At 48.1% G+C, this 24279-nt stretch overlaps 1 protein-coding gene across 1 annotated transcript in view; it reads right to left on the minus strand.

Moving 5' to 3' along the window:
- SHISA6 (shisa family member 6) overlaps nucleotides 1-24279 on the minus strand; it is a 143894-nt gene that overhangs the window by 108226 nt on the left and 11389 nt on the right. Inside the window, exon 3 of the mRNA XM_054278700.1 lies at nucleotides 3225-3320. Within this exon, the coding sequence (XP_054134675.1) occupies nucleotides 3225-3320 (96 nt within the window). The remainder of the gene's footprint in view (nucleotides 1-3224; nucleotides 3321-24279) is intronic.

The following is a 24279-nucleotide window of genomic DNA, read 5'->3' on the forward strand; positions in this document are numbered from 1 at the left end:
CCCCCTGCACAGGGCAGGGTGAGGTTAACAAGGGCTGGAACTGGGAAAGGACAGAACCTGCTCATCTCAGTGGGAATAGGAGAAAACAGGACAGAACCTGCTCAATAGGAATAGGACAAAGAGCACAGAACCTGCTCATGTAAATAAGAATAGGAGAAAACAGGACAGAACCCATTCATTTAAATAAGAATAGGATAAAATGGCATAGAACCCACTCATCTCAATGGGAATAGGACAAAAGAGCACAGAACCCACTCATGTAAATAGGAATAGGAGAAAAGAGCTCAGAACCTGCTCACCTAAAGAGGAATAGGAGAAAACAGGGCAGAACCTGCTCAATAGGAATAGGACAAAGAGCACAGAACATGCTTATCTAAATAGGAATATGAGAAAACAGCACAGAACCCACTCTTCTAAATGGGAACAGTACAAAAGAGCACAGAACCTGCTCAGATAAACAAGAATAGGACAAAAGAACACAGAACCTGTTCATTTCAATGGGAATCAGGGAAAAGATCACAGACCCTACTCATCTAAATAGGAATAGGAGAAAACAAGACAGAACCTGCTCACCTAAATAGGAATAGGACAAAAGAGCACAAATCCCACTCATCTAGAGTCCTGGCTGAAGCTCTCTTACAGGTGAGTGGCTTCAAGCTGAACTCAGAAAATCTGTCACAGATTTCCCCAACTCAAATCTGTCAAATATTTCCCCAAATCCAAGCATTTCAGGCACAATCCCAATGCCAGAACCCCACGTGCCCCCTGTCACAGCACAGACAGACAATCAGCTCATGTCACAGACACAGACAAAGCCACACGTGAGCACAAGCAGGTCCTGCAGCAGGTGTGAGGTGTTTGTCACTCTCACCACCCAGCAGTGGGGGAATTTGCCATTAAGAAACTGGAAAGGAACATCACAGCACTGTTCAAAACCCAGGTGGATTTACAGGCAGCTGAAAGGTAAATTCTAAGGCCAGTCCATTCTGATGCCTGTAAACAGCCCAATATTCATTTATTGAGAGAACAAAGCCTTTTTTCTGTTTGGAACCCCCCCTGTCTGAGGGCTGTGGTGGATGACCAGGCTGCATTCCCAGTGCCCACTGTCCCCCTTGCCAGGGACAGGAAATGTGCTCTGGAAACGGTGTGGAAACCCCAGGTTCACCTACAGGAGAGCAGAGCCTTTGCAGCTGGAGGAGGAGAGGAGGTTTTGTTCTCACCTGGGAGGAACTGGGAGCAGCCTTTTTGTCCAGCAAGCTGCTGGGATGTGCCTCAGGGGTGTGAGGTGAGGATAGCTGACCTGCCTGAGACTGAGGGCTGGGTTTGCAGCCCTGCTTAGGGATCTCCAGGGCTTGCTGGAGCCCATCAGGACACCCCAGTCCATGGACCATCACTCCTGGGGTACCTTCGCTACCTGACCCTAAAAACACTCCTGATGTGGCAGGACATGACCATCAAACCCCCATGGGATGGGGACACCTTGTGTGAAATGCCACCCCTGGCTCCTCCCTGGAACCAGTGCAGCTCCCAGCCCACCTGAGGTTCCTCTGCTTCCCTTCCCTTGGTGCAGAGCTGGACTGGGACTGCAGGGATAGGGTTATAAATCTGGGATTGCAGGGATGGGAGGACAAATCTGGGATTGTAGGGATGGGAGAACAAATCTGGGATTGCAGAGGGTTGGATAATAAACCGGGCATTGAAGGGATGGGAGAATAAATCTGGGATTGTAGGGATGGGATAACAGATCTGGGATTCCCGGGATGGGCTTACAAATCTGGGATTGCAGGGATTGGAAACCTGGAATTTCAGGGTATTGGATTGAAGGGATGGGATAGCAAATCTGGGATCATAGGGATTGGGTTACAAATCTGGGATTGCAGGGATGAGATTACAAATTTGGGATTGTAGGATATTGGATTACATATCTGAAATTTCAGGGTGTTGCATTACAAAACTGGAATTTCAGGGTATTTGATTACAGGACTGGGATTTCAGGGTATTGGATCACATATATGGAATCTCAGGGTATTGGATTACAGGATATGGGATTACAGGACTGAGATTTCAGGGTTTTGGATCACAAATCTGGGATTACAGGGTATTGGATTACAGGGTATTGGATTACAGGGTATTGGATTACAAATCTGGGATTGCAGGATATTGGATTACAAGTCCCACGGGTGCTGCCTCAGCCTCAGTAAACTTTATTTAAGCACACACAGACATACACAGACAATATACATATATTTGTTTCTTCTCTGACAGTTCTACAGGACCGACACTACTTTGGATGACACTCGTGGAGAACTGGAAAAAGTGCAGGAAATGTAGGAAAAAAATAAATTAAAAAAATTAAAATATCAAGGTCTTTTAATCATTTCTGAATCACGGTCATCCACAGAAACAACACAGGAGCGTTCAACCAGGCGAGCACGAGGACACAGTACATTGGTGAGAGAGGAATCTCCACATACATCGTGTCTGCAGGGAGTACAGCAGTCTTGGGGACACAGAAGGGGACAGGAATGGCACATGCACCCCCGGGGTCACAGCCAGGCCACCGGTGGCACTGGGGACAGGAGGACACTCCGAGCACGTCTCACTGTACACCAGAACAACTCACCAAAAGCATCATCAGTGAACATTGCCTGGGGTCGTGGTGGCACCAGGACACGGCTCTGGTGGCACCAGGACCCCCTGGGTGTTCGGTTATTTGTGTTAAAGCTGTCTCTCCACAGATATTTATATACAGTACATGTACACAGAACATACACACAGCAGCACATGTCGGTTTTTGTGGTTTCCTGGTTTGTACATTATATCACAGATTATAGGAACACAGAAAATATAGGAGCTAAAAAGAAATAATTTTATAAAATATTCCTCATAACCCCCCCGCCCCACCATTTAAATAAACAAATAACTAAAAGAAAAGCCCAGAAGTGAAAGAAAGGAGCTGCAGCCCCACAGTCTGGAAGTGGTCCCTGCCTGCCCTGGGCCAGATGGACATTGCTGCCCTCCCTGTGGGAGCAGCCAGGAACACCCAGAGCTGCAGGAGGCACTGCCCAGCCGGGGGAGCCTGTACCGCCCTGCCAGGACCCGCAGGTCCTGCCCAGCCCAGCCCGAGCCTGCCCCGCTCCGGCTGCGGGCACCCGGCTCCGAGTTCGGATTGCAAACAATCGTTTCATTGCATTGGATTTAGCAAAAAATGGTTTCCACTGTACCCTTCGTGTGTCCTCTTCCTAACGTGACAAAGCCGGAGGAGATGAAATTATGAAGATCTGGCCCTCCACTGCGATAAATATCCTTCCCATAGTGACCTGCAGGGAAAAGGAAACACACACGCCTTCAGCCACTCGGTCTCCGTCCACATACATATATATATATATTTTTTTTTTTAATATACATTTTCTATATACTATATATATATATATATATACACACACATACTTATAAATCTATATATATCTACTTATATAATTATATCTATCATATATATATAATTTCTGTGTCTATATTTATATATAATATGATATGATATGATATGATATGATATGATATAATATTATAATATAATATAATATAATATAATATAATATAATGTAACGTAACGTAATATAACATAACATAAATTATAAAAATGTATAATATATATTATACAGTATATAAATATATATTTATATTTATAAATTTCCATATATAATTATAGATGTAAATTTATTTATATATATATTTCTATATATATTTATGGATATAATATACACTAATATAATTATATAAGTAGAATAATTATAATATTAATAACATATTATTATTAATATAATAAATAAATATATTTTACATATATATTTCTATTGAATGTATTTATGTATTTCTACTAAAATTTACACTTATATTTATATTATTTCTATTTTTAAGTTTTATTTTTTTTTATTTATATGTGCGCTTTACAGCCCCTCCGTCACCCTCACACATATTGCACAATTAAAAGCACCCTTAGAATGGCCCAGAAAACAACACCTGCAGCAACATCAAAGCCTGAATTCTTTGCTGGCAAAGATTTATGAAGAAGAACAACTGCACATGTTGGAAATTGTGAGCAGAACCTGAGAGGGGAAGCCCCAAAGTGCCAAATCCAAGAGCCCAATCCTCAGGAAATTGGCTCATCCCAGGCTCAGATCCACCTTTGCCCTCCAAAGGTCTCAAAGGGAGTCAGAGGAGATTCTCAGCCCCTGAGAGCACCCTGGTGGCAGAGGTTCTGTCCCCATGTGCCAATGTCCCCTCTGTGTCACAGATCTGTCCCCAGGTGCCAATGTCCCCCTGTGCCAAGGGTTCTGTCCCCATGTGCCAATGTCCCCTCTGTGTCACAGATCTGTCCCCAGGCGCCAATGTCCCTCCCCCCTGTACCAAGGGTTCTGTCCCCAGGTGCCAATGTCCCCCCTGTGTCACGGATTTTTCCCCAGGTGTCAATGTCCCCCTGTCCAGGCTGGTCCCATGTCCCCCTCACAGCAGCACAGCAAAATTGGGTTTTGGGACAGCTCCTCAAGTTCCTCCTCAAAAGACTCCTCAGAGCTTTCCCAGTCCCTGACAACACTGCAGGTTCAAGAGACACCCAGCTCTTTAATATTTTAATACATTAATAAAGGAAAAAAAGCAAAGCACACCCTGCCTGCCTGTTACCATGCAAAGCTCTGAAATGAGGACACAGATGATTTTTCAGATACTCTTTATCATCTCCTCCCTTTTTCATGTTGTTAATTTTTCTGCTCCTATTATTTCAGCAAGAGGCAGAGATAAGAAAGGTGCAGGGGGAGGGAAGGGGGGCGGCCTGGGGGCTGCAGGGATGCAGCTGAATCCCAGGGAAATTCCATTTTCCCTGATTTCCTGCCCGAGCTGAGGTGGCAGAAGGTGCTGGGCAGGACCAGGAGGGCACCCAGCTGTGTCCTGCCTGACCCATGCTATTCCACAGCCCTTGTCTGCTTTGCAAAAGCAAAAAAAAACCCCCAAATCTGTGTGTTCCCACCCCATTCCAGGCCCTCTGGCAACACCTTGGGAATGAGAGAGGCTTTGGAACTTCCCCTGTTTCCCTTGCAGGCACTCACTGTACCCAGAGCCACACAAATATTGCTGCTACCTCCAGCTGAAATCAGCTGTCTCTCGCAATTCCCTTCGGAGAACCTGCTTAAGAACAGATCAAGGAGGGGAAGTTTATAAAAAAGCAAACATTTACTGGCAGATTGAGGATTCCTCATCAGCCATTTGCTCTCTGAACCTTGCTCTGCCCCTGCTTATGGAACATTGTAGTTCAATTAAAACATCCCTGTGATAACGAGCCATTAGCATTTGAACAGGAGTTACATTTTCCCAGGAGAAACTCAGATTTGCAGACTTCAAGCAGCACGATTTTCCCTTTCCATGGATATATTACAGCATGCTACGTTTGCTTTTTGGTTTGTTTTTTATTTTTTTAATTCCTGCTCACTTGTGATCATTTCTTTCAGCCTTGCAAAATTCTGGGAGAATTCTGGGAGTGATTTTTCCTTTCACAGGAGCCTGGGGGCTGCTTGGGGGCCAAATCCAGGTGTTGTTATTCCATTTACTTGCCACAATCCCATCCTGAGCAGGGTGTTTCACCTGGAAGTGAAGGGACCCTTGGAGCAATCCCAAATGCAGGTGCCCAGTGGGAGCACAGACAGGGAAATTCCCCATTTCCTTCTCCAAGAAAAGGAGATTTTCCTCCTTTCTGCCTGCAGATGTGCTCTCCCCGAGCTGCTGGAGCTGCCTGTGCCATGGGCTGGGATAAATCTCCTGGAACTCATCCCAGATGTTTCCCCAGACCAGGCTGAACCTCAGTGTTGCCCTGGTGAGAGAGCTAAAGAATGCCAAATTCCTTGAAAAAACTGCGTACATAGAGTGATCTTCATTTTATTTCAGATTTCAGGGATTTTTCATTGAATCACAGAATGTTTTGGGCTGGAAGGGACCTCAAAGCTCTTCCAGTGCCACCCCTGCCATGGCAGGGACACCTCCCACTGTCCCAGGAAGATCAACACATCTCCAAATCCCCAGCAGAGGCTGAAACAGGGTGGAATTTCACTCCTGTTGCAAACAGGGAGAGAAATTACCAAAGAAAGGCCTCCTAAAATCAGGCCTGCTCTGTTAAATGAATATCCAGCCTGTCACTTCTCCTAAAGGCAGTTTGGAAGTTCTCCTATGAAAACATCTCGAGAGATAAAGTTCATTGACACAAAAATCTATTCCTAGGGTGAAAAACTAGTGCACCTGGATAAGCAATAAGATCAGTCCCGTGAGAATTAGTAGAAAAAAATGTGTAAACTAACAAAAAACATAGAAGTTTGATCGATATGCAAAATACCATGGACTGACCAATGAACTGAGTGGGAATTGTCAGCCAAGAAGATCTGACATCATAATAATAATAATAATAAGAATAATAATAGTAATAATAACAATAATAACAATAATAATGATGATGATGATGATGATGATCATCGTCCTATAAAATATGATCTACACAATAAAGATTTGGCTTTTCCTGCATGAAGAAAAATGGAGTCCTGGCTCATTTATTACAAAATACTTTCTTCCCCCCCTCTCCTCTGATTACAAGAGAGCAGAGTGCTCTGCCTGCCACACAAAAAAAAAAGGCAAATTCTTCAGGGCACGGAGCTCAGAGGGAACATTTCATTACAAAGGCATCCTACAGAAGTCACATATGGAACAACCTCGGCCACAAACTGCAATTACAAGCCCAGCTCTGCTTTAACAGAATTATTAGAGCTGAACTAAAATGCTGTTATCCACCTCTTGGAAATGTTATTACTGAGCCCAGATTACATCACCCTGAGAAGGGCAGACAGGGACTGGCGTGGACAGACTTCTGCAAGATGCACAGAGATGTGACCTCAGCCTGGCCACAAACTGCCCTGGGGAAAGGAGCCCTGCACCAAGGAGGAGCCCTCACATCCTCAGCACAGACACTGCCAGACAGATCTCTGCAGGAAAAGGGGAAAAATATTCATTTTTGGAGGATCCACAGCCTCCCTGCTTCTGGTGCTGCTCATTTCTGCTGAAGGGATTCTTTGGGGCTGTTCCCCACATGATAGAGCTGGAGTGATCTCCTTTTGGGGTTGTTTTACACACAACAGAGCTGGAGTGATCCTTCTGGGGTTGTTTTACACAAAACAGAGGTGGAGTTATCGTTTTAGAGCTGGGAGCGATTTTTTTGGGGCTGTTCCCCACAAAACAGAGCTGCAGTGAACCTTTTGGGGCTGTTTTACACAGAGAAGAGCCCGAATCCAAGCCCAGGAGCTGCCACAAGGGCTGGGAGGTGTTTGCAGAGTGCTCTGCACCATCCCCTGTCCTGCCACTCACACTGGGGCATCTTGGGATGCAAAGGGGAGCTCAGCTCCACACCCAAACCTGCTTTGTGTGATTGGTCAAAAAGCTTTTAAAGTGAGTTATAACATTGAGTTCTGTGTCTCCTGCCTGGGATGTGAGCTGATGGCATCTTCCCATTGTCATAACCATGTAATGAGACTGGTGCTGGAAAATCAAACAGCTCAAGGCGTGTTTCCATAGAGTCTTGTCCTGTTCGTGATTTGTACAGAGACCCAGCTAGGGGGGCCTGCACAGGTGTGACCGCATTCACAGAGGTGCTTAGACTGGGGAAGAGACGAGGATCTGACTCCATGTTACAGAAGGCTGATTTATTATTTTATTGTATATATTACATTAAAACTATACTAAAAGAATAGAAGAAAAGGTTTCATTAGAAGGCTAGCTAAGAATAGAATAGGAAAGAAGGAATGATAACAAAAGATTGTGGCTCCGACTCTCTGTCCGAGCCAGCTGACTGTGATTGGCCATTAATTAGAAACAACCACATGAGACCAATCACAGATGCACCTGTTGCATTCCACAGCAGCAGATAATCATTGTTTACATTTTGTTCCTGAGGCCTCCCAGCTTCTCAGGAGGACAAATCCCAAGGAAAGGATTTTTCATACAAGATGTCTGTGACACACAGGGTGCCCAGAGAAGCTGTGGCTGCTCCACCCTTAGAATGTTGAACACCCCAGTAACTTTTGTTGGGGTCAGATTGGCAGGAATAGAACAGGAAGCCATGCCCAGAGCACACTGGAGGAATCTGCTGGCCCAGCCTCTCCTTTAATGAGATTCAATGAGCCCTCTCTGCTGTCATCTGATTGCAGGCATTCCACACTGTTGCCTTCTATCGCAAAAGTTTCACATCTCCTTGGTGTTTCTGGTGGGCAGCTCTCAAAGCACTGACTCTTTATTCTTCACAAAGTGGCCAAGTGACCCCAATTCCCTTCTCACCACCCCACTCTTTCATAGCACTCTTCTTCTCATTGCTCACAGCTGTGGCCTGTTAAAGCCAGGCCTGCTCCTGATCTTTGATAATTGGCCCAGCTGCAGCTCCTTAGGGAAAAGATTGCTTTCTACCTATCTTTATTTTCCTATATTCTATCTCCCTACACCTCTCCAAATGAGATTCCAGCAGCAGCTCCCTGTGCCCTGCTTTGGGATGGATCCCAGGAGTGGCTCCAGCAGGGGCTGCTCCAACCCCTGTCCCCTCCCTGAACACTCTGTACCCCTGGAACTGAGCTCAGGGGCTGGGGTGCCCAGCCAAGCTGTGCTGCTTCTGCTGGAATCTCATTTACAGAGGGCCTGATATTCCCCTCCTAATTAATTTGCTCTGTTCACCCGCGACCGAACTGGCTTTTGTTCTTCTCAAAAATTAGCTGCAATACCTGATGGAATTTAATTATATAGGCTAAGGAAGGTGATTAAGGGCACGGGGAGAGCTGATCACACCTCCCAGGCTTCAAGGGTATCAGCAGAAGGGAGGCAGAACCTGGAGGGAGAACATTGAGGAGCGACTGTCCCAGCAGGGATTGAAGGTTGAGATAAACATTCCCTGGTACCAGAGAGCCTTTGCAGGGCCAGCTGTGCACCACTAAAGTGTCAGGGTCTCTGCTGCCCACAGTGACCCCAAGAAAAGTTGGGAAGTCTCTTTTCCCAGCCCACCACTTGAAGAAGGAGTCAGGGCTCCTCATTTCTCGGTCTCAAGGTTGTTTATTGTTCCTTATCTATAAAATTCTTTCTCCTGCCCTGCCCAGGTCCATCCAGCAGGACAGTTCAGGCACTCTGCCTGCCCCCAGGGCAGTGCTATGTCTTTATACTAAAAACTACATGTACAATGTTTACAATTACTTCCCAACACCTATCACCTGTGTTAGACAGTGAGCTTCTACTCTAAACCAATCTAAAAGTGCCACCATCACAGCAGAACATGGAGGCCAAGAAGAAGAAGGAGAAAGGCTGGACATACCCAGATCTCTCCATCTTGCCTCTTGAACCCCCATTCTAAAAACCCCAAAATCTACTTTTTCACCCCGTGATAACTTCACTATCATTCTACGTAAACTGTTGTGGCTTGCAGATCTTCATCTAAGGTTGGTAATTTGCTCCATGGGTCATAATCAAACCCACAGGGGTCCTAAACTCTGTGCCAGGGTCTCTGAGCCCCCTGGCAGGGCCCTGGCTGCTCAGGACAGCCAGAGGGATGTGCTGGGTCCTGACATTAAAGCTGCCCAGATGTGCCTCAGACACCATCCCAGGGAAATTAGGTGTGCACATCACCCCTGGCCCTGCGTGGCAGCTCTGGATCCTCTCAATGCCCTCGGGGGCTGAGGGGGGCCAGGCTGCAAGGGGAGCATCCCCTACCACAGCTCAGGGGGAACTGAGCCTGATCTCTGCCAGGATCAGCCTGATCCAGAGCCTGGGACCACAAATCCCAGCTCAGTGGGACACCTGCACCAGCCAGGCTGGCAAACACAGGGGGGCATGCAGATCGTGGAATTGGGGGATCTTGGGGTAAACCTTACAGGAATTCTGTAAAACTGCAAAATTCCCTGCTAAATATGAGTGGGATTCCAGAATTGGGGGATCTCGGGTCAGACTTTGACAGGAATTCTGTAAAATTGCACAGTTCCCTGCTAAACATGAGAAGGATTCAGGAATTTGGGGCTCTTGGAGTAAACTTTACAGGAATTGTGTAAAACTGCACAATTCCCTGCTAAACATGAGGGGGATCCAGGAATTGGAGGATCTTAGAGCAAACTTCACGGGAATTCTGAAAAACTGCACAATTCCCTGCTAAACATGAGAAGGATTCAGGAATTAGGGAATCTTAAAGCAAACTTTACAGAAATAGTGTAAAACTGCACAATGCCCAGCTAAGCATGAGAAGGATTCAGGAATTGGGAGATCTTGGGGCAAACTTCACAGGAATTCTGTAAAACTGCACAAAATTCCCATACTAAACACGACGGGGATTCAGGAATTGGGGGTTCATGTGCCAAACTTTACAGGAAATGTGTAAAATTGCACAATTCCTTGCTAAATATGAGGGGGATCCAGGAACTGGGGGATCTTGGGCCAAACTTTGACAGGAATTGAGTAAAACTGCACGATTGCAGCAGTGTCTGTGCCTGTGCCTCAGCCTGAGCACTGGGAAATGGTGATAACACTGATTTTCTCAGCTGGGCCTTGGGAGCCTCCTCATGAATATTTATGAAGTGCTCTGTTTATAATTGTGAGTAAATAAATGGGTGTGTGGAATTCACAGTCCAAGGATGAGAGTTGCTCCGTTTCACACCCTCCAAGGAATCATTCATGGTTCCTGCTTTCCTCTGGAAGGAAAGGATTTCGGAAGAGCAACTCCAAAAGCTGCCATCCCAAAGGGAGCTGCAATCAGGAAAGCAAAGCCAGGACTTGAGGGGCAAATCCTGCTGAGGTCAGGAAAGGCAGGGAAAAGCTCTTGGCAGAACTTCCTGTGCCTGGGGATGGTGCCTGTTGGAGTTTGTGAAGTGCTCAAGTGTCCAGATCCTTTCTTACATCATTTTGAGAGGGGACATCACGCTCAGAGGCTCAGAATCTTTTGGGGATTTTACTCACTCATTCCCTGTGATACCTGTGGGGGATTTTGGGGACCTGCTTGGAATGCTCCTGGTTGTTTTTGTGCCTCTTCCTCCCCTCTTTGTCCTGAGCAGCAGCTGTCCATGTCCTTGTCCTTTTGTCCCTGCCCTGGTTCCCAGCTCAGCAGCCAGATAAAAGTTCCCATTCCCAGTGAACCCATGGGGTGATGGCAAGGCAGCTGAAACAGGACCAAATTCCCTTCCAAGCCAGCCATTCCAGGATTCCATGACCCTTTCCTGGATGCCTGTCCCATGGTGGCCAGAGCTGGCCATGCCCTGCAGCTCCTCCTGCCACAGTTTGTCCCTCTGGTCACACCCAGCCAGACCAGCAGTGACTGCTCCAGGCAACATCTGTTCCCCATGGTCAAAAAAAACAAAACAAAACAAAACAAAAATTAAAAAAAACCCAAAATGTGACATTCCCACGGGGAATCATAGAATTACAGGATCATGGAATCATAGAGTCATAGAATCATGGGCTTGTAGAATCATAGATTCATGGAATCATAGAAATGTGGAATCACAGAAACGTGGAATTGTAGAATTAAAGAATCATAGACTTATGGAATTGTAGAATCATAGAGTCATAGAATCATGGAATTGCAGAACCATAGGAATATGGAATCATAGATTCATGGAATCATAAAATCACAGAGTCATAGAATCGTGGAATGGTTTGGGTTGGGAGGGACCTTAAAGGCCATGGAGGGACACTTTCCACTGTCCAACCCTGTCCAGTCTGGCCTTGGGCACTGCCAGGGATCCAGGGACAGCCACAGCTGCTCTGGGCACCCTGTGCCAGGGCCTGCCCACCCTGCCAGGGAGGAATTCCTTCCTAACTGGGTGTCCTGGCAGGGATGTGGCAGGTGTGAGCGTGGTCCTTGCCAGCCAGGCTGGGAGGTGCCACTGCCACCCTGAGCAGCTCCTTGCACTCAGCCTGTTCCCTGGGAACAGGGCAGGAATTGCTGCTCTAAATAAGAGCTCAGCACCTTTTAATTTCAGTTTTTAACCCCTGAAACTGCAGCTCTGTGGGAAGCTCTACCCAGCTGTGATGAGCAACACAAACTACACATGGAGCTGGGACACGACCTGCAGGGCAAAGCTGCATCCAGCTGCCCCTTGGACTGGTGTTCACTGGACAGAGCTGTGTCCAGCTGCCCTGCAGGGCTGTTTTTTTGCTCCCCTCCCTGAGAAGAGCCTTCAGGGCAGCCACCAGGCCACCTTTCCTTTTGGACTATTTTCTGTTTGGCTGGATTGCTAATGCCAGAATAATTACTTAGGAAAATTCCTTAATCAAAATCCCATTTGTGGAGGTAATGAGCAAATAGGTCAAGGAGAGCAGCGTGCCTTAGGAGCAGGAGCTGCTTCCCTGAGCAGCTGCAGAGCTGGTGGCTGCAGGGACCAGGGCTGTGTGCAGGGCAGGGGTGGCCTGTCCTGGGCAGGATTCACTGTGGGAATCCACAAAATCAGAGGGTTTTGGGAAAGCTGCAAAAGGCCTCAGAGACAGCAGAAATGTGATTAGAGCTAAGTCGTAGCCATAAGATTGATCAGCAGAAAAAGTATTTAAACTGTAGAAAAGCAAGGACAAATAGAACAATGATCTGTGTATTAACACTTGTCTAGAATAACTCTCTAAGCCACAGAAAATCTATCTAGTGAGATAATAGGAATTTCTAAGCTTAATAATGGAGCTCTGTGCATTGTGTTTTAATGCTCACAAGCAGGTATATTATTTGAAATAAGCAAGCATTGTTTAACCAAAGGTACCTGTGCTTATAGTAGTTGGATGGAACTACTGTCAATGTGCTTTTGCTTTGGGTGATTGGTCAAGAAGCTTTTAAAGTGAGTTGTAACATTAAGTTCTGTGTCTGCTGCCTAAAATGTAAGCTACTAGCATCTTCCCATTGTGATAACCATGTAATGAGACTGATGCTGAAAAATAAAACAGCTCAAGGCACGTTCCACAGGAGCCCCGTCTCATTCATGGTCTGTAAATAACCCCCCTGACCAGCATCAATTCACATCCCCCAGAGGGGCTGTCCTGTGTCTCAGCATCTCTCAGGCATTCACAGGGGTCTGAGGATGAGGGAAGAGATGAGGATCTGACTCCATGTTTCAGAAGGCTGATTTATTATTTTATTACATATATTATATTAAAACTTTACTAAAAGAATAGAAGAAAAGGTTTCATCTCAGAAGGCTGGCTGAGCTAAGAATAGAAAGGAATGATAACAAAGTCAGCTTAGACTCTCTGTCCGAGCCAGCTGACTGTGATTGGCCATTAATTAGAAACAACCCCATGAGACCAATCACAGATGCACCTGCTGCATTCCACAGCAGCAGATAATCATTGTTTACATTTTGTTCCTGAGGCCTCTCAGATTCTCAGGAGGAAAAATCCTAAAGAAAGGATTTTCATGAAAAGATGTCTGCGACAGGTGTGAGCTGGGGCACAGCAGTGCCACCCGAGCCTGTGACAAGCAGGGTGGCTCTGGGGACCCCAGGCCACGCTGAGGGTGGGATGGGGGCACTGGGGGGGTCAGTGCTGTGCCCTGTGCCCAGGGGTGCCCTCAGGAGCAGGGCACAGGGGCTGTGGCTAGCTGCAGGTGCCCTGCAGAGCCCTGGTGGCAGAGGGCAGTGCAATTAAAGCTCATCAACAATTCAGGAGCCAGTGAAACATTCATGGCCTGGCAGCTGCTGCAAGGTGAATATTTCATCAGCGGCACCAAGGATCACTGTGACAATTATGTTGGAGTGCTGTTCACAGGTGCCACCTGCCACTGAACACAGGGCTGGCAGCTCCTGTGCCACCAGAGAGGGTCCCCATGGAGTGACCAGGGCTGGCAGCTCCTCCAGGGTGAGTTGCTGTCCCAGAGCGACGTTGTGAAGCTTGTATCCCCATTTTTGTGTTCTGTTTATGCTGGATATTGTGTTCTGTGCCTTCAGGACTGGCAGTGCAGGTGGGACAGGACAGCTGCTCCAGCTGTGCCGCACCTGGAGCCCTGCAGGGCCTCTGGGATGGGCATCAAGGAGGGGAAACACACAGAGAGCAGCCTCAGAGGGAGAGAACAGCTCTGGCTCTGTGCTGTGGGGCTGCCAGGGGGATGCAGAGAGCACAGAGCTCCCCAGGGCTCTGGGGACAGGGGACTCTGCTCCGGGACAGCACCCAGGGCATGGCTGGGGCTGGGCATGGGGAGTTTGGGATGGATTTAGGGAAAGGCTCTTCCCCCAGAGGGTGCTGGAACTGCCCAGGCTCCCCAGGGAATGGGCACAGCCCATGGAATTCTACAATTCCATGATTCTACAATTCCATGATTCTGTAATTCTATGATTCTACAAAGGCTGCCAGAGCTCCAGGAGCCTTTGGGGATGCCCAGGGTGGGATTGTTGGGGGTCTGGGCAGGGCCAGGTGTGGCACTGGGCCCTGTGGCCCCAGCTCAGGAGATTCTCAGGTTCCATGCACTCCTGCAGTCGGCAGACACTGAAAGCCACGTTCTGGATATTCAGTATTTACCCCAGTGCTTTTGGGAGGGACCTCTCTGAACCCTGGGGACTGACAGTAGTGGAACATCTGTGGGGGTGTCTGTTAGAGAGCAGCTCTTATCCACAGAAGTGATTTACCACCAGAGATAGAGGTGCTGGCACAGCTGACAAAGCAGGGACAGATTTGGGGAGGGAGCTGCAAAAGGCCAGCCACATATTTCAGAGTTATTTTCCTGAGGAGGATTTGATGAGATGTGAACTTCATTATTTGCTAATGTTGCAGCACAGAGCCTTGTCCAAAGCCCAGGAGAGTCAGAAGGAATCTTTCCATTAACTTCGCTGATTGTAAGTGAGATTGTGACAGATGTACTCCTTTTCCCTTCCTCCTCAAATATTTTAAATCAAACAGCACGAGCTGATGTGTCCTTTCCTGGAGGCGGGCATTGCTCCCTCTCAGGGCTGCTCCAATAAACAACCCTGGGGAGCCTTTCAGGTCTGAGGGGCTGAGGGTGTCAAAGCTTCAGGGAAGGGGAAGTGAGGCAAGAACCACTCAATTCCCAATTAAAACATTTTGACCCCCACCAAAGGAAATTATTGGCATCTGACTCCATTGATTCAGAATGCTGAACAATTGCTTTATTAAACTATATTACATTATACTGTACTATATTAAAGATACTGTAGTACTATTAAAGAAAACTAAAGAAAAGCCCGTGACTGTCTGAGACAGCCAGGACACAGCTTTGAGTGATTGGCCAGGGAATCAAAGCAATCCTCAGCAGAATCCAACTGACCAAATCACTTCAGGTGGACAATCTCCATAACACGTTCCACATGTGCACAAACAACAGGGCCAGTGAATAAGGAATTGTTTTCTCTTCTTCTCTCTGTTCTTCTTCAGGAGAAAAACCCTGTGAGAGAATGATCTCTCTCTCTGTTCAGAGAATGTGAATGCCACAGGCACCCTCTGCAAGCTGAGCTGGTTCTCCATGCCAAGGGTCCCTCAGATCCAGTGGCCACTGCTCTGCCGAGGGCTGTGGCACCTCCTGCACTGGCACCTGAAGTAAAACACTGTGACCCCCACCACAGGTAAAGGTTGGCATCCGATTCCATTGACTCAGAATGCTGAACAATTGCTTTATTAAACTTTATTGTATTATACTGTACTAGATTAAAGAATACTATACTACTGTTAAAGAATTCTAAAGAAAAACTTGTGAGTGTCTGAGACAGCCAGGACACAGCTTTGAGTGATTGGCCAAGGAATCCTCAGCAGAATCCAACTGACCAAATCACTTCAGGTGGACAATCTCCATAACACATTCCACACGTGCAAAAACAGCAGGAGCAGTGAATACAGATAAGAATTGTTTTCTTCTCTCTGTCCTTCTCCAGAAAAAAACTGTGAAAGAATTATGTCTGTCTGTTCAGAGAATGTGAATGTCACAGTCACCGTCTGAAAGCCAAGCTGGTTCTCCATGCCAAGGGTCCCTCAGACCCCATGGTCTCTGCTCTGGTGGGGCTGTGGCCCCTGTGCCCCTCTGCAGTTCACTGCTCCAGGTGACAATGCCGAGGATAAAGCAGCCAGCCTTTGTTCCAGTACATTTTTGTGCAGTTTAAAGTGAAAATAACCCAGCTGGGAACTAAAGGAAGCTGATAGTGATGGAGGCAGAGCATAGATTGAGTTGCAATATCTGGGCAGGGGTCCAGCAAGAGGGGAGGGGAGTTTACTGATTCTGGCACGCTCTAATGGAGCTCTGCTTCCAGCTCCTCACCTCTGTTTACACTTCCATGGAGTGTGATAGGATCAGCAATCAGGAGCCAGGAGAGGCCCAGCACACACAATGTGCTCATAAAGATTTCATTCTTCACCGTGTCAAAAAAGCAACTTTCTGGAGGCCAATTTAATTGTTGTCAATACCAGTTGCAAATTGGCCTTAACATTTTAAATTGATGTTTTCTGTAAACTGCCCTGATTAATGGAAGGAAAAGATTGTGTTTCTGCCTTTCTCCTGAAGATCTAATGGAGGTAACAAACAATAATTGATCTGGCAGGACACGGAGAGGCAAACAGGGAGACTCAGACCTGCTACAGAAATGATTTTACCTGTCCACAGCTACAGAATGGCACAGCTCTTAGACAGTGGGCTTGCTTGGCTTTGCTCCTGAGGAAAGCAGCTTTAACTAAAGTTCCTTAACTGCAGACAGAGGAGTTTGGCTTTGGGGGAAGGTATTGAGAACATGGAGGGAACCTGGATCCCCTAGGCTTTGGGGGAAAGGCATTGATAAACCAGAATGAACCTGGATTGCCTGGGTTTTAGGAAAGGCATTGATCACCTGGAATGAACCTGGATCCCCTAGGCTTTGGGGGAAGGCATTGATAACCTGGAATTAATCTGGATCCCCTGGGCTTTAGGGGAAGGTTCTGACAACCTGGAATGGACTTGGATCCTCAGGGCTTTAGGAGAAGGCACTGATGAACCAGAGGGAATTCAGCTTTCCCCTTGGGCTTTAGGAAAGGCATTGATCACCTGGAATGAACCTGGATGCCCTGGACTTTGGAATAACTCATTGATAACCTGAGGGAACCTGGATCCACTGAGTTTAAAAAAAAAATAAAATAAAGCTGTTGCCATAGTAACCCCCAGCTTCCAGATATCACCGGGCTGATAAGCACCATGCTGGCCTCGTGGCTTTGGGCCCAAGGAAGGCTAAATCCACCCAAACTCTTGGAGCAGGCACCTGGTGCTTGTCCCAAGGCTCTGGATGCTGCTGCTCTGTGGCTCCTGCTGGTGTCATTTGCCTCTCTGTGTGTGCACACTCACACCCTCCACCTCCTCCTCTGTTTCCCCACAACAGCCAGACTTTCTGAGTTATTCCTTCAATCTTTTTTTTTCACATTTGTCACTTGTTAGCTGCTTTAGCACACGAGCCCCTGCCATCACTCACAGGGGATATTTGGGTGTGAGACACCAGAAATTGCTGCAAATGTTGCTGCTTTGCAGCCCCCACCAAGCTCACAGCAGATAAATCTGCTCTGGGGATGTTTTGGTGTCTCCTGTGCCTCGTTAGTGGGGCAGAGCTTTGCCAGAGGTTCTTTTACACAGATTACCCTGAAACCTTTCCCCAGCTCAGGGGAAGAGCAGAACAAACCAATATCCCAATATCCAGAGGCAGCAGCTGGTGGGGCTGAGGGAGGCTCTGGGAGCCCAGGCTGTGTCCCTGGGCAGCCAAACCTCCCCAGGTGAACATCCCCAGCCCCAGCAGCCCTGCCAGGGGCAGGCTGGGGGTCCAAAGCAGCAAAGTTAGGAAAAGATAAGCAAATAAATATCTGTGGCAGTTACACAGATAAATCTGGAACCAGGGTAGGTGAGGTGTTGGCACTCCAGCTCCTTCTTCTGCCTTTCCAATCCCTTCTCCTGACCTCCTGGGGTCTAGAGCTGCTTGGGGCAACAGTCCCAAATCCCCAGGGACAGCAGCCCCAGATTCCCAGGGACAAACAGCCCCAAATTCCCAAGGACAACAGCCCCAAATTCCCAGGGACAAACAGTCCCAAATTCCCAGGGACAAACAGCCCCAAATTCCAGGGACAGCAGCCCCAGATTCCCAGGGACAGCAGCCCCAAATTTCCAGGGACAAACAGCCCCAAATTCCCAGGGAGACTGGAGGCTCTGCCTGAGGACACAGGACTGGAGGAGCATCTCTGTGCAGCCATGGCCCAAGTGAGGATCCTAAATCCCTCACCCACAGAGCAGAGCAGTGGTGTCCAAGGTGAGGATCCTAAATCCTTCAACCCACAGAGCAGCTGGTGCCCAAGGTGAGGATCCTAAATCCCCCAGAGCAGAGCAGTTTTGCACTCTCAGCTCCCCCATCCAGCTGGGATCCTCCCCTTGGCAATGACATTCCAAGACACCCAGTAACTCTTCCCCTGGAAATGTTCAGAGAAGGAAGCTCTGACATTTTGGGCGGCTCGGAGCAGGCATTATTAACCCTTTGGGGGTTCCTGGGAGGCATTGGGGCTCCCCATGGCAGGGATGTGCTGGCAGGAGCACAGATGGAGCAGCTCTGCCTCGCCCCAGCTCCTACAAACCCTCCCAGCTCCAAAGCTGCTCCTGTTCCTCTCCTGTGTAATGCCAGGCAGTGGCAAGAGGAGCACGGAGACAGCAAAACCCCATTCCTGGAACACTCTGGGCGTTTTCCAGGTGCTCTCCCTCATTCCTCACCCACCTGCACCTTGAGCAGTTTCTCAGGGCCAAGCACAAGAGCTGGAAAGGGCCGGGGATCGTTTTCCACCTGCTTTGTATTGCCCTGAGCAGCTGTGAACGACAGCACAGGCTGCGAGCAGCAGGGGCTGGGAGCCTTCATCACATTCCACACGCTGATCCTCGGCAAATGAATGCCAGCAGTGCTGGGGATTTGGGGAGAAGCTGGCTAATGCTGGCAGGGAGGAAATGAGGAGAACTGGAGCAGAGCCCAGCTGGTCTGGGGGAAGGGGGAGAGGGGGGAAAGGGAAGGAGGGATGAGGGGAAGGCACTGAAAATGTGGGGGGAACGTGGGTCACCTGGGCTTTGGGAAAGGCAGTGAGAACCTGGGGGGAACCTGGATGCCCTGGGGTTTAGGGGAAGGTTCTGGTAACCTGGAATAAACCTGGATCCCCTGGGCTTTGGGGAAAGGCAGTGAGAACCTGGAATGAACCTGAATACCCTCGGCTTTGAGGGAAGGCACTGAAAACCTGAGGGGAACCTGGCTCACCTGGGCTTAGAGGGAAGGTTCTGATAACCTGGATCCCCAGGGCTTTGGGGCAAGGCACAGAAAACCTGGAGGGAATCTGGAATTCCCTGGGCTTTGGGGGAAGGCATTGAAAACCTGGGGGGAACCTGGCTCACCTGGGCTTAGAGGGAAGGTTCTGATAACCTGGAATCCCCTGGGGTTTTAGAAAAGGATTGATAACCCAGAATGAACCTGGATCCTCTGGGCTTTGGGGGAAGGCACTGATAAACCAGAATGAACCTGGATCACCTGGGGTTTTAGGAAAGGCACTGATAAACCAGAGGAAACCTGGATTCCCTGGCCTCTAAGGGAAGGCATTGATAACCTAGAATGAACCTGAATGCCCAGGGCTTTGGGGGAAGGTTCTGATAAACCAGAGAGAGTCTGGATTTCCTGGGCTTTGGGAGAAGGTTCTGATTACCTGGATCCCCTGGGGTTTTAGGAAAGGCACTGATAACCCAGAATGAACCTGGATGATCTGAGCTTTGGGGGGTTGGCTTTGCTAAACCAGAGGGCACCTGGATCCCCTGGGCTTTAGGGGAAGGCAGTGAGAACCCAGAATGAACCTGGATCACCTGGGTTTGGGAGAAGATTCTGATAACCTGGATCCCCTGGGTTTTGAGGGAAGGTTCTGATAAATCAGCGGGAACCCGGATCCCCTGGGCTTTAGGGGAAGGCACCAATAACTTGGATCCCATGGGTCTTGGGGGAAGGTTCTGATAACCTGGATCCCCTGGGCTTTAGGAAAGGCACTGATAACCCAGAATGAACCTGTATCCCCTGTGCTTTAGGAAAAGCATTGATAATCTGGAATGAACCTGGATCCCCTGTGCTTTGGGAAAGGGCAGAGCCCTGCTGAGCCCGTGGGGAGCAGGGCCAGGGGCACAGACCCCCTTCCCCACGTGCTGCTCAGGCTGGAAGTGCTCCCCACGCTGCCCTGGGCTCGGCTGGAGATGTTTGCCACAATTCCCATGAAGATTTAAGGCCTGCCCTGCGTTTGTTCGCATTCAGAAGGAGCTCAGAGTGTGCCTCTGGGTGCGAGGCACTGCTGAAAGCAGCACTCTGAATGCATCCATCTCTGGAACATCCTGACTCAAGCTGCTCATTCCCCAGATAGATCAGGCTAATCAGAGCCCTGGCCTGGGCGGTTTGCTGCATTCCAAGTGGGGATCCTGGCCACCAGCTCTTCTCCACACCTGCAGGTCCCAGCACAGGTGAGGAGCGGATTTTAACCCTGGGGAAGGTGTCCTGTGCTCAGCCCTCCCCTGGCACCTCTGGGGCTGGATCCAGACCAGAACATCCCCTTGGAGAGGCAATGGGATATTCTAAACCTGAAGAGTCCAACAGAATATACAGAATCTAAATCTAGGCCAGAGTCTTGAGGTGGTGTTTGAGGGCCCTCAGGATGAGGGAAGAGATGAGAATCTTGACTCCATGTTCTCAGAAGGCTGATTTATATTATTATATTATATTATATTATATTATATTATAATCTTGATTATGTTCTAAAACTACACTAAAGGATAGAAGAAAGGATACATCAGAAGGCTGGAAAAGAATGAATAATAAAACCCCTGTGACTGATCAGAGTCCTGACACAGCTGGACTGGGATTGATCATTAATTAAAAACAAGTCACCTGGAACCAATCAAAGATGCACCAGACCACATTCCCCAGCCATCAGATAATTATTGCTTACATTTCTTTTCTGAGGCTTCTCGGGAGAAAAATCCTGGTGAAGGCATTTTCATAAAATATGTCCATGACCCCAAACTGTGCCACAGACAGCCTGAACCCCAATCACCCCAAACTCTGTGCCCACAGGGACAGCCTGGCACAGGGTGCCCAGAGCAGCTGGGGCTGCCCCTGCATCCCTGGCAGTGCCCAGGGCCAGGCTGGACAGGGCTGGGAGCACCTGGGACAGTGGAAGGTGTCCCTGGGACAGGAGAAGGTGTCCCTGCCATGGCAGGGGTGGGACAGGAGCTTTGTCAGATCCCTCTCAGCCCAAACCAGCCTGGAATTCCTTTGGAGCAGCAGTGAGAAGCGCACTCTCCTCTCCTGTGTCCCCAGCAGGACCTGCCCAGGCTGTTCTGCACCGCAGGGACAGCCACCTCCATTTGTCACTGTCACCCACAGCCATCCTGCCCGCTGACACCAAGCCAGCCTCACAGAAAATGAAGCCAAGGTTTATTTAGCAGGACTTAGGGGCACCCTTCCAATTATAAGTTTGGGAACAAAACTTCCAAGTCAAACAAGCACCAAACTCAATCAGCCCCTGTGCAACGAGGACAATCCTGTCTGGCTGCCTCCCCTCTCCTGCTCCTCACTGAGCCACAGCCACCAGACCTGCTGCTTTCCAACCCCTACAGCTGTGGGCTCCTTCAGCCAATTTGCAGCCCCAGTGAGCAGTGCCTTGCCTGGATCCTGCTATTCCATATTGCTGCCTCTTTTTCCTCCAGCTCTCCCTATTTCCTTCTTTTATTTTCTCTTTTTAATTTTATTTTCTTCCCCTTGTCCCCAAAAACAAAGCATTGCTGATTTTCTTCTCCACACCAGGGTTGACCACCTTTGTTCTATTTAAGCTGAGACACATCCTTGTTTCCCATACTTGTCTTCTTCTTTTTCCTCCAGCTCTTCCTATTTCCCTCCTTTTTAAATTTTTTTTTTCATTTTATTTTTTCATTTTCTTCCCTTTGTCCCCCAAGAACAAGCATTGCTGATTTTCTACTCCACACCAGGGCTGACCAGCTTTGTTCTATTTAAGATAGAACAGATCCTTGTTTCCCATACTTGTTTTCCTCTTTTTCCTCCAGCTCTCCCTATTTCCTTTTTTTTTATCTTTTTAATTTTCTTTTTCATTTTCTTCCCCTTGTCCCCAAAAAGCAAGTATAGCTGGTGCCTCCAGCTGCCAGGCAAGAATTCCTGCTGCCCCTTCCTTCTGGTTCTGTGTGCCCTGAGTGAGCAGCAGGAGCCAGGCAAGAGACACAGAGTCTGCACAAGGTGCTAATGGCATAAAATCCCAGCGCTATTCCAGAAGTTGTCAATGGCACAGAACCCCAGCATTATTCCAGAAGGGGCTAATGACACAATCCCAGCACTATTCCAGAAGGTGTCAGTGACACAGAATCCCAGCATTATCCCAGGATGTGCTATAATGGCATAAAATCCCAGCGTTATTCCAGAAGGTGTCAATGGCACAGAACCCCAGCATTATTCCAGGATGTGCTAATGTGCATTATTGAGGCTGGAAAAGGCATCCAGGAGGACTGAGTCCAGCCTGATCCCCACCTTGTCCCCAGCCCAGAGCTCTCAGTGCCACCTCCAGGAATTCCCTGGGCACCTCCAGGGATGGGCACTCCAACCCTCCCTGGGCATTTCCAATCCCTGAACTCCCTTTCCAAGGGGAAATTCCAGCTGTGCCGACCCTGAGCTGCCCTGAGGCCGTTCCCTCTGCTCCTGTCCCTGTTCCCTGGCGCAGAGCCCAACCTGGGGCTGTCCCCTCCTGGCAGGAGCTGTGCAGAGCCAGAATTTCCCCCTGATCCCCCTTTTCTGCAGGCTGAGCCCCTTCCCAGCTCCCTCAGCCCTCATTCTCTGTACCCCTGTCACCCTGAGGGTGATGTCCCAGCTGATGGTGCCTGTCCCTGCTCACTGGCCACAATCCCTCACTCCTCGTGTTTCAGGAGCCCAAATCCTCTCCAGAGGCAGCTCCAAGCCTCAGATAAGCAGCAGCAATTCCCTCTTCCACACAATTCACCTCAAGGCTGTTCTCCAGCCCAGGGTTTTATCTCACAGATCCAAATTGACACACAAAATCACAGGGCTCCCTGCTTTGGGGGTGAGCACGGGAAAGCAAAGGAATCTGCTCAGCTCTCAGGGAAAGGGGAGAGCAGGGACAGTGTCACCTTCAGGGGATGCTGCCACCTGTCCCCACAGGGGGAGGACGTTGCACCAAACCCCTTCAAACAGGCACAAAGCAGCCAAGGACCCTTCCCCTCCCAGCTGAGCCACTGGGGAAATCAGGCAAAAATAATTCCTTTTTTTTTTCTATGAAAAGAAGCTGAAAACGACAACAGATATGTTTTGTGACTAACACAAGTCCCAAAGCAGAAGAGGGAAAAATCATTCCATAGGTGCTGTGTAACAGCTCCTTCCTGTCCATTTAGACAATTTATAGTGAAACCAGAGAGCTTTGAGTAGACAAATCCATTCCCTCCATAGTTTATATCCCATAATAGTTTCCTCCTCTCATAAATTTAACTTACATAGGAGAAATCACACCAAATTCTCCAAAAACCCTGTGAATTTCACTGGTGGGGAGAGGAGAGGAGAGGGAAGGCTAATTTATTATTTTATGGCATTATATTATATTATATTATATTATATTATATTATATTATGCTATACTAAAACTATACTAAAGAATAGAGAACGGATCTTACAGAAAGTTTAACAAGATACTAATGAAAACTTGCGACCCTCCAGAGCCTCAACACAGCTGGCTGTGATTGGTCATTAAGTAAAAACAATTCACATAAAACCATTCAAACAATGATCAGTTGGATAAACAACCTCCAAACCACATTCCAAAGCAGCAAACATAGGAGAAGCAAAGGAGAAAATATTGTTTTCCTGGCTCCTGGCATGGCCCCAAGTGTGGTATTTGTTGGGTCCCCAGGACCAAGGAGGAATTGAGAATTTGACTCCGTGTTCTTGGAAGATATATTATATTATGTTATATTGTATTGTATTGTATTATATCTATACGAAAGAACAGAGAAAGGATCTTACAGAAGGCTTAACAAGGTAATAATGAAAAACCTGTGACTCTCCTGAGCCTCGACACAGCTGGACCGTGATTGGTCATTAAGTAAAAGCAATTCACGTGCTGGATAAACAATCTCCAAACCACATTTCAATGCAGCAAATCACAGGAGAAGCAAACAGATAATTATTGTTTTTGTTTCTCTCTGAGGTTTCTCAGCTTCCCAGGAGGAAACTCCTGG

This window comes from Melozone crissalis, unplaced genomic scaffold (genome assembly GCF_028551555.1).
Source record: "Melozone crissalis strain CALT ecotype California unplaced genomic scaffold, PUWL_Pcris_2 ptg000026l_1, whole genome shotgun sequence".
Classification (NCBI taxonomy): domain Eukaryota; kingdom Metazoa; phylum Chordata; class Aves; order Passeriformes; family Passerellidae; genus Melozone; species Melozone crissalis.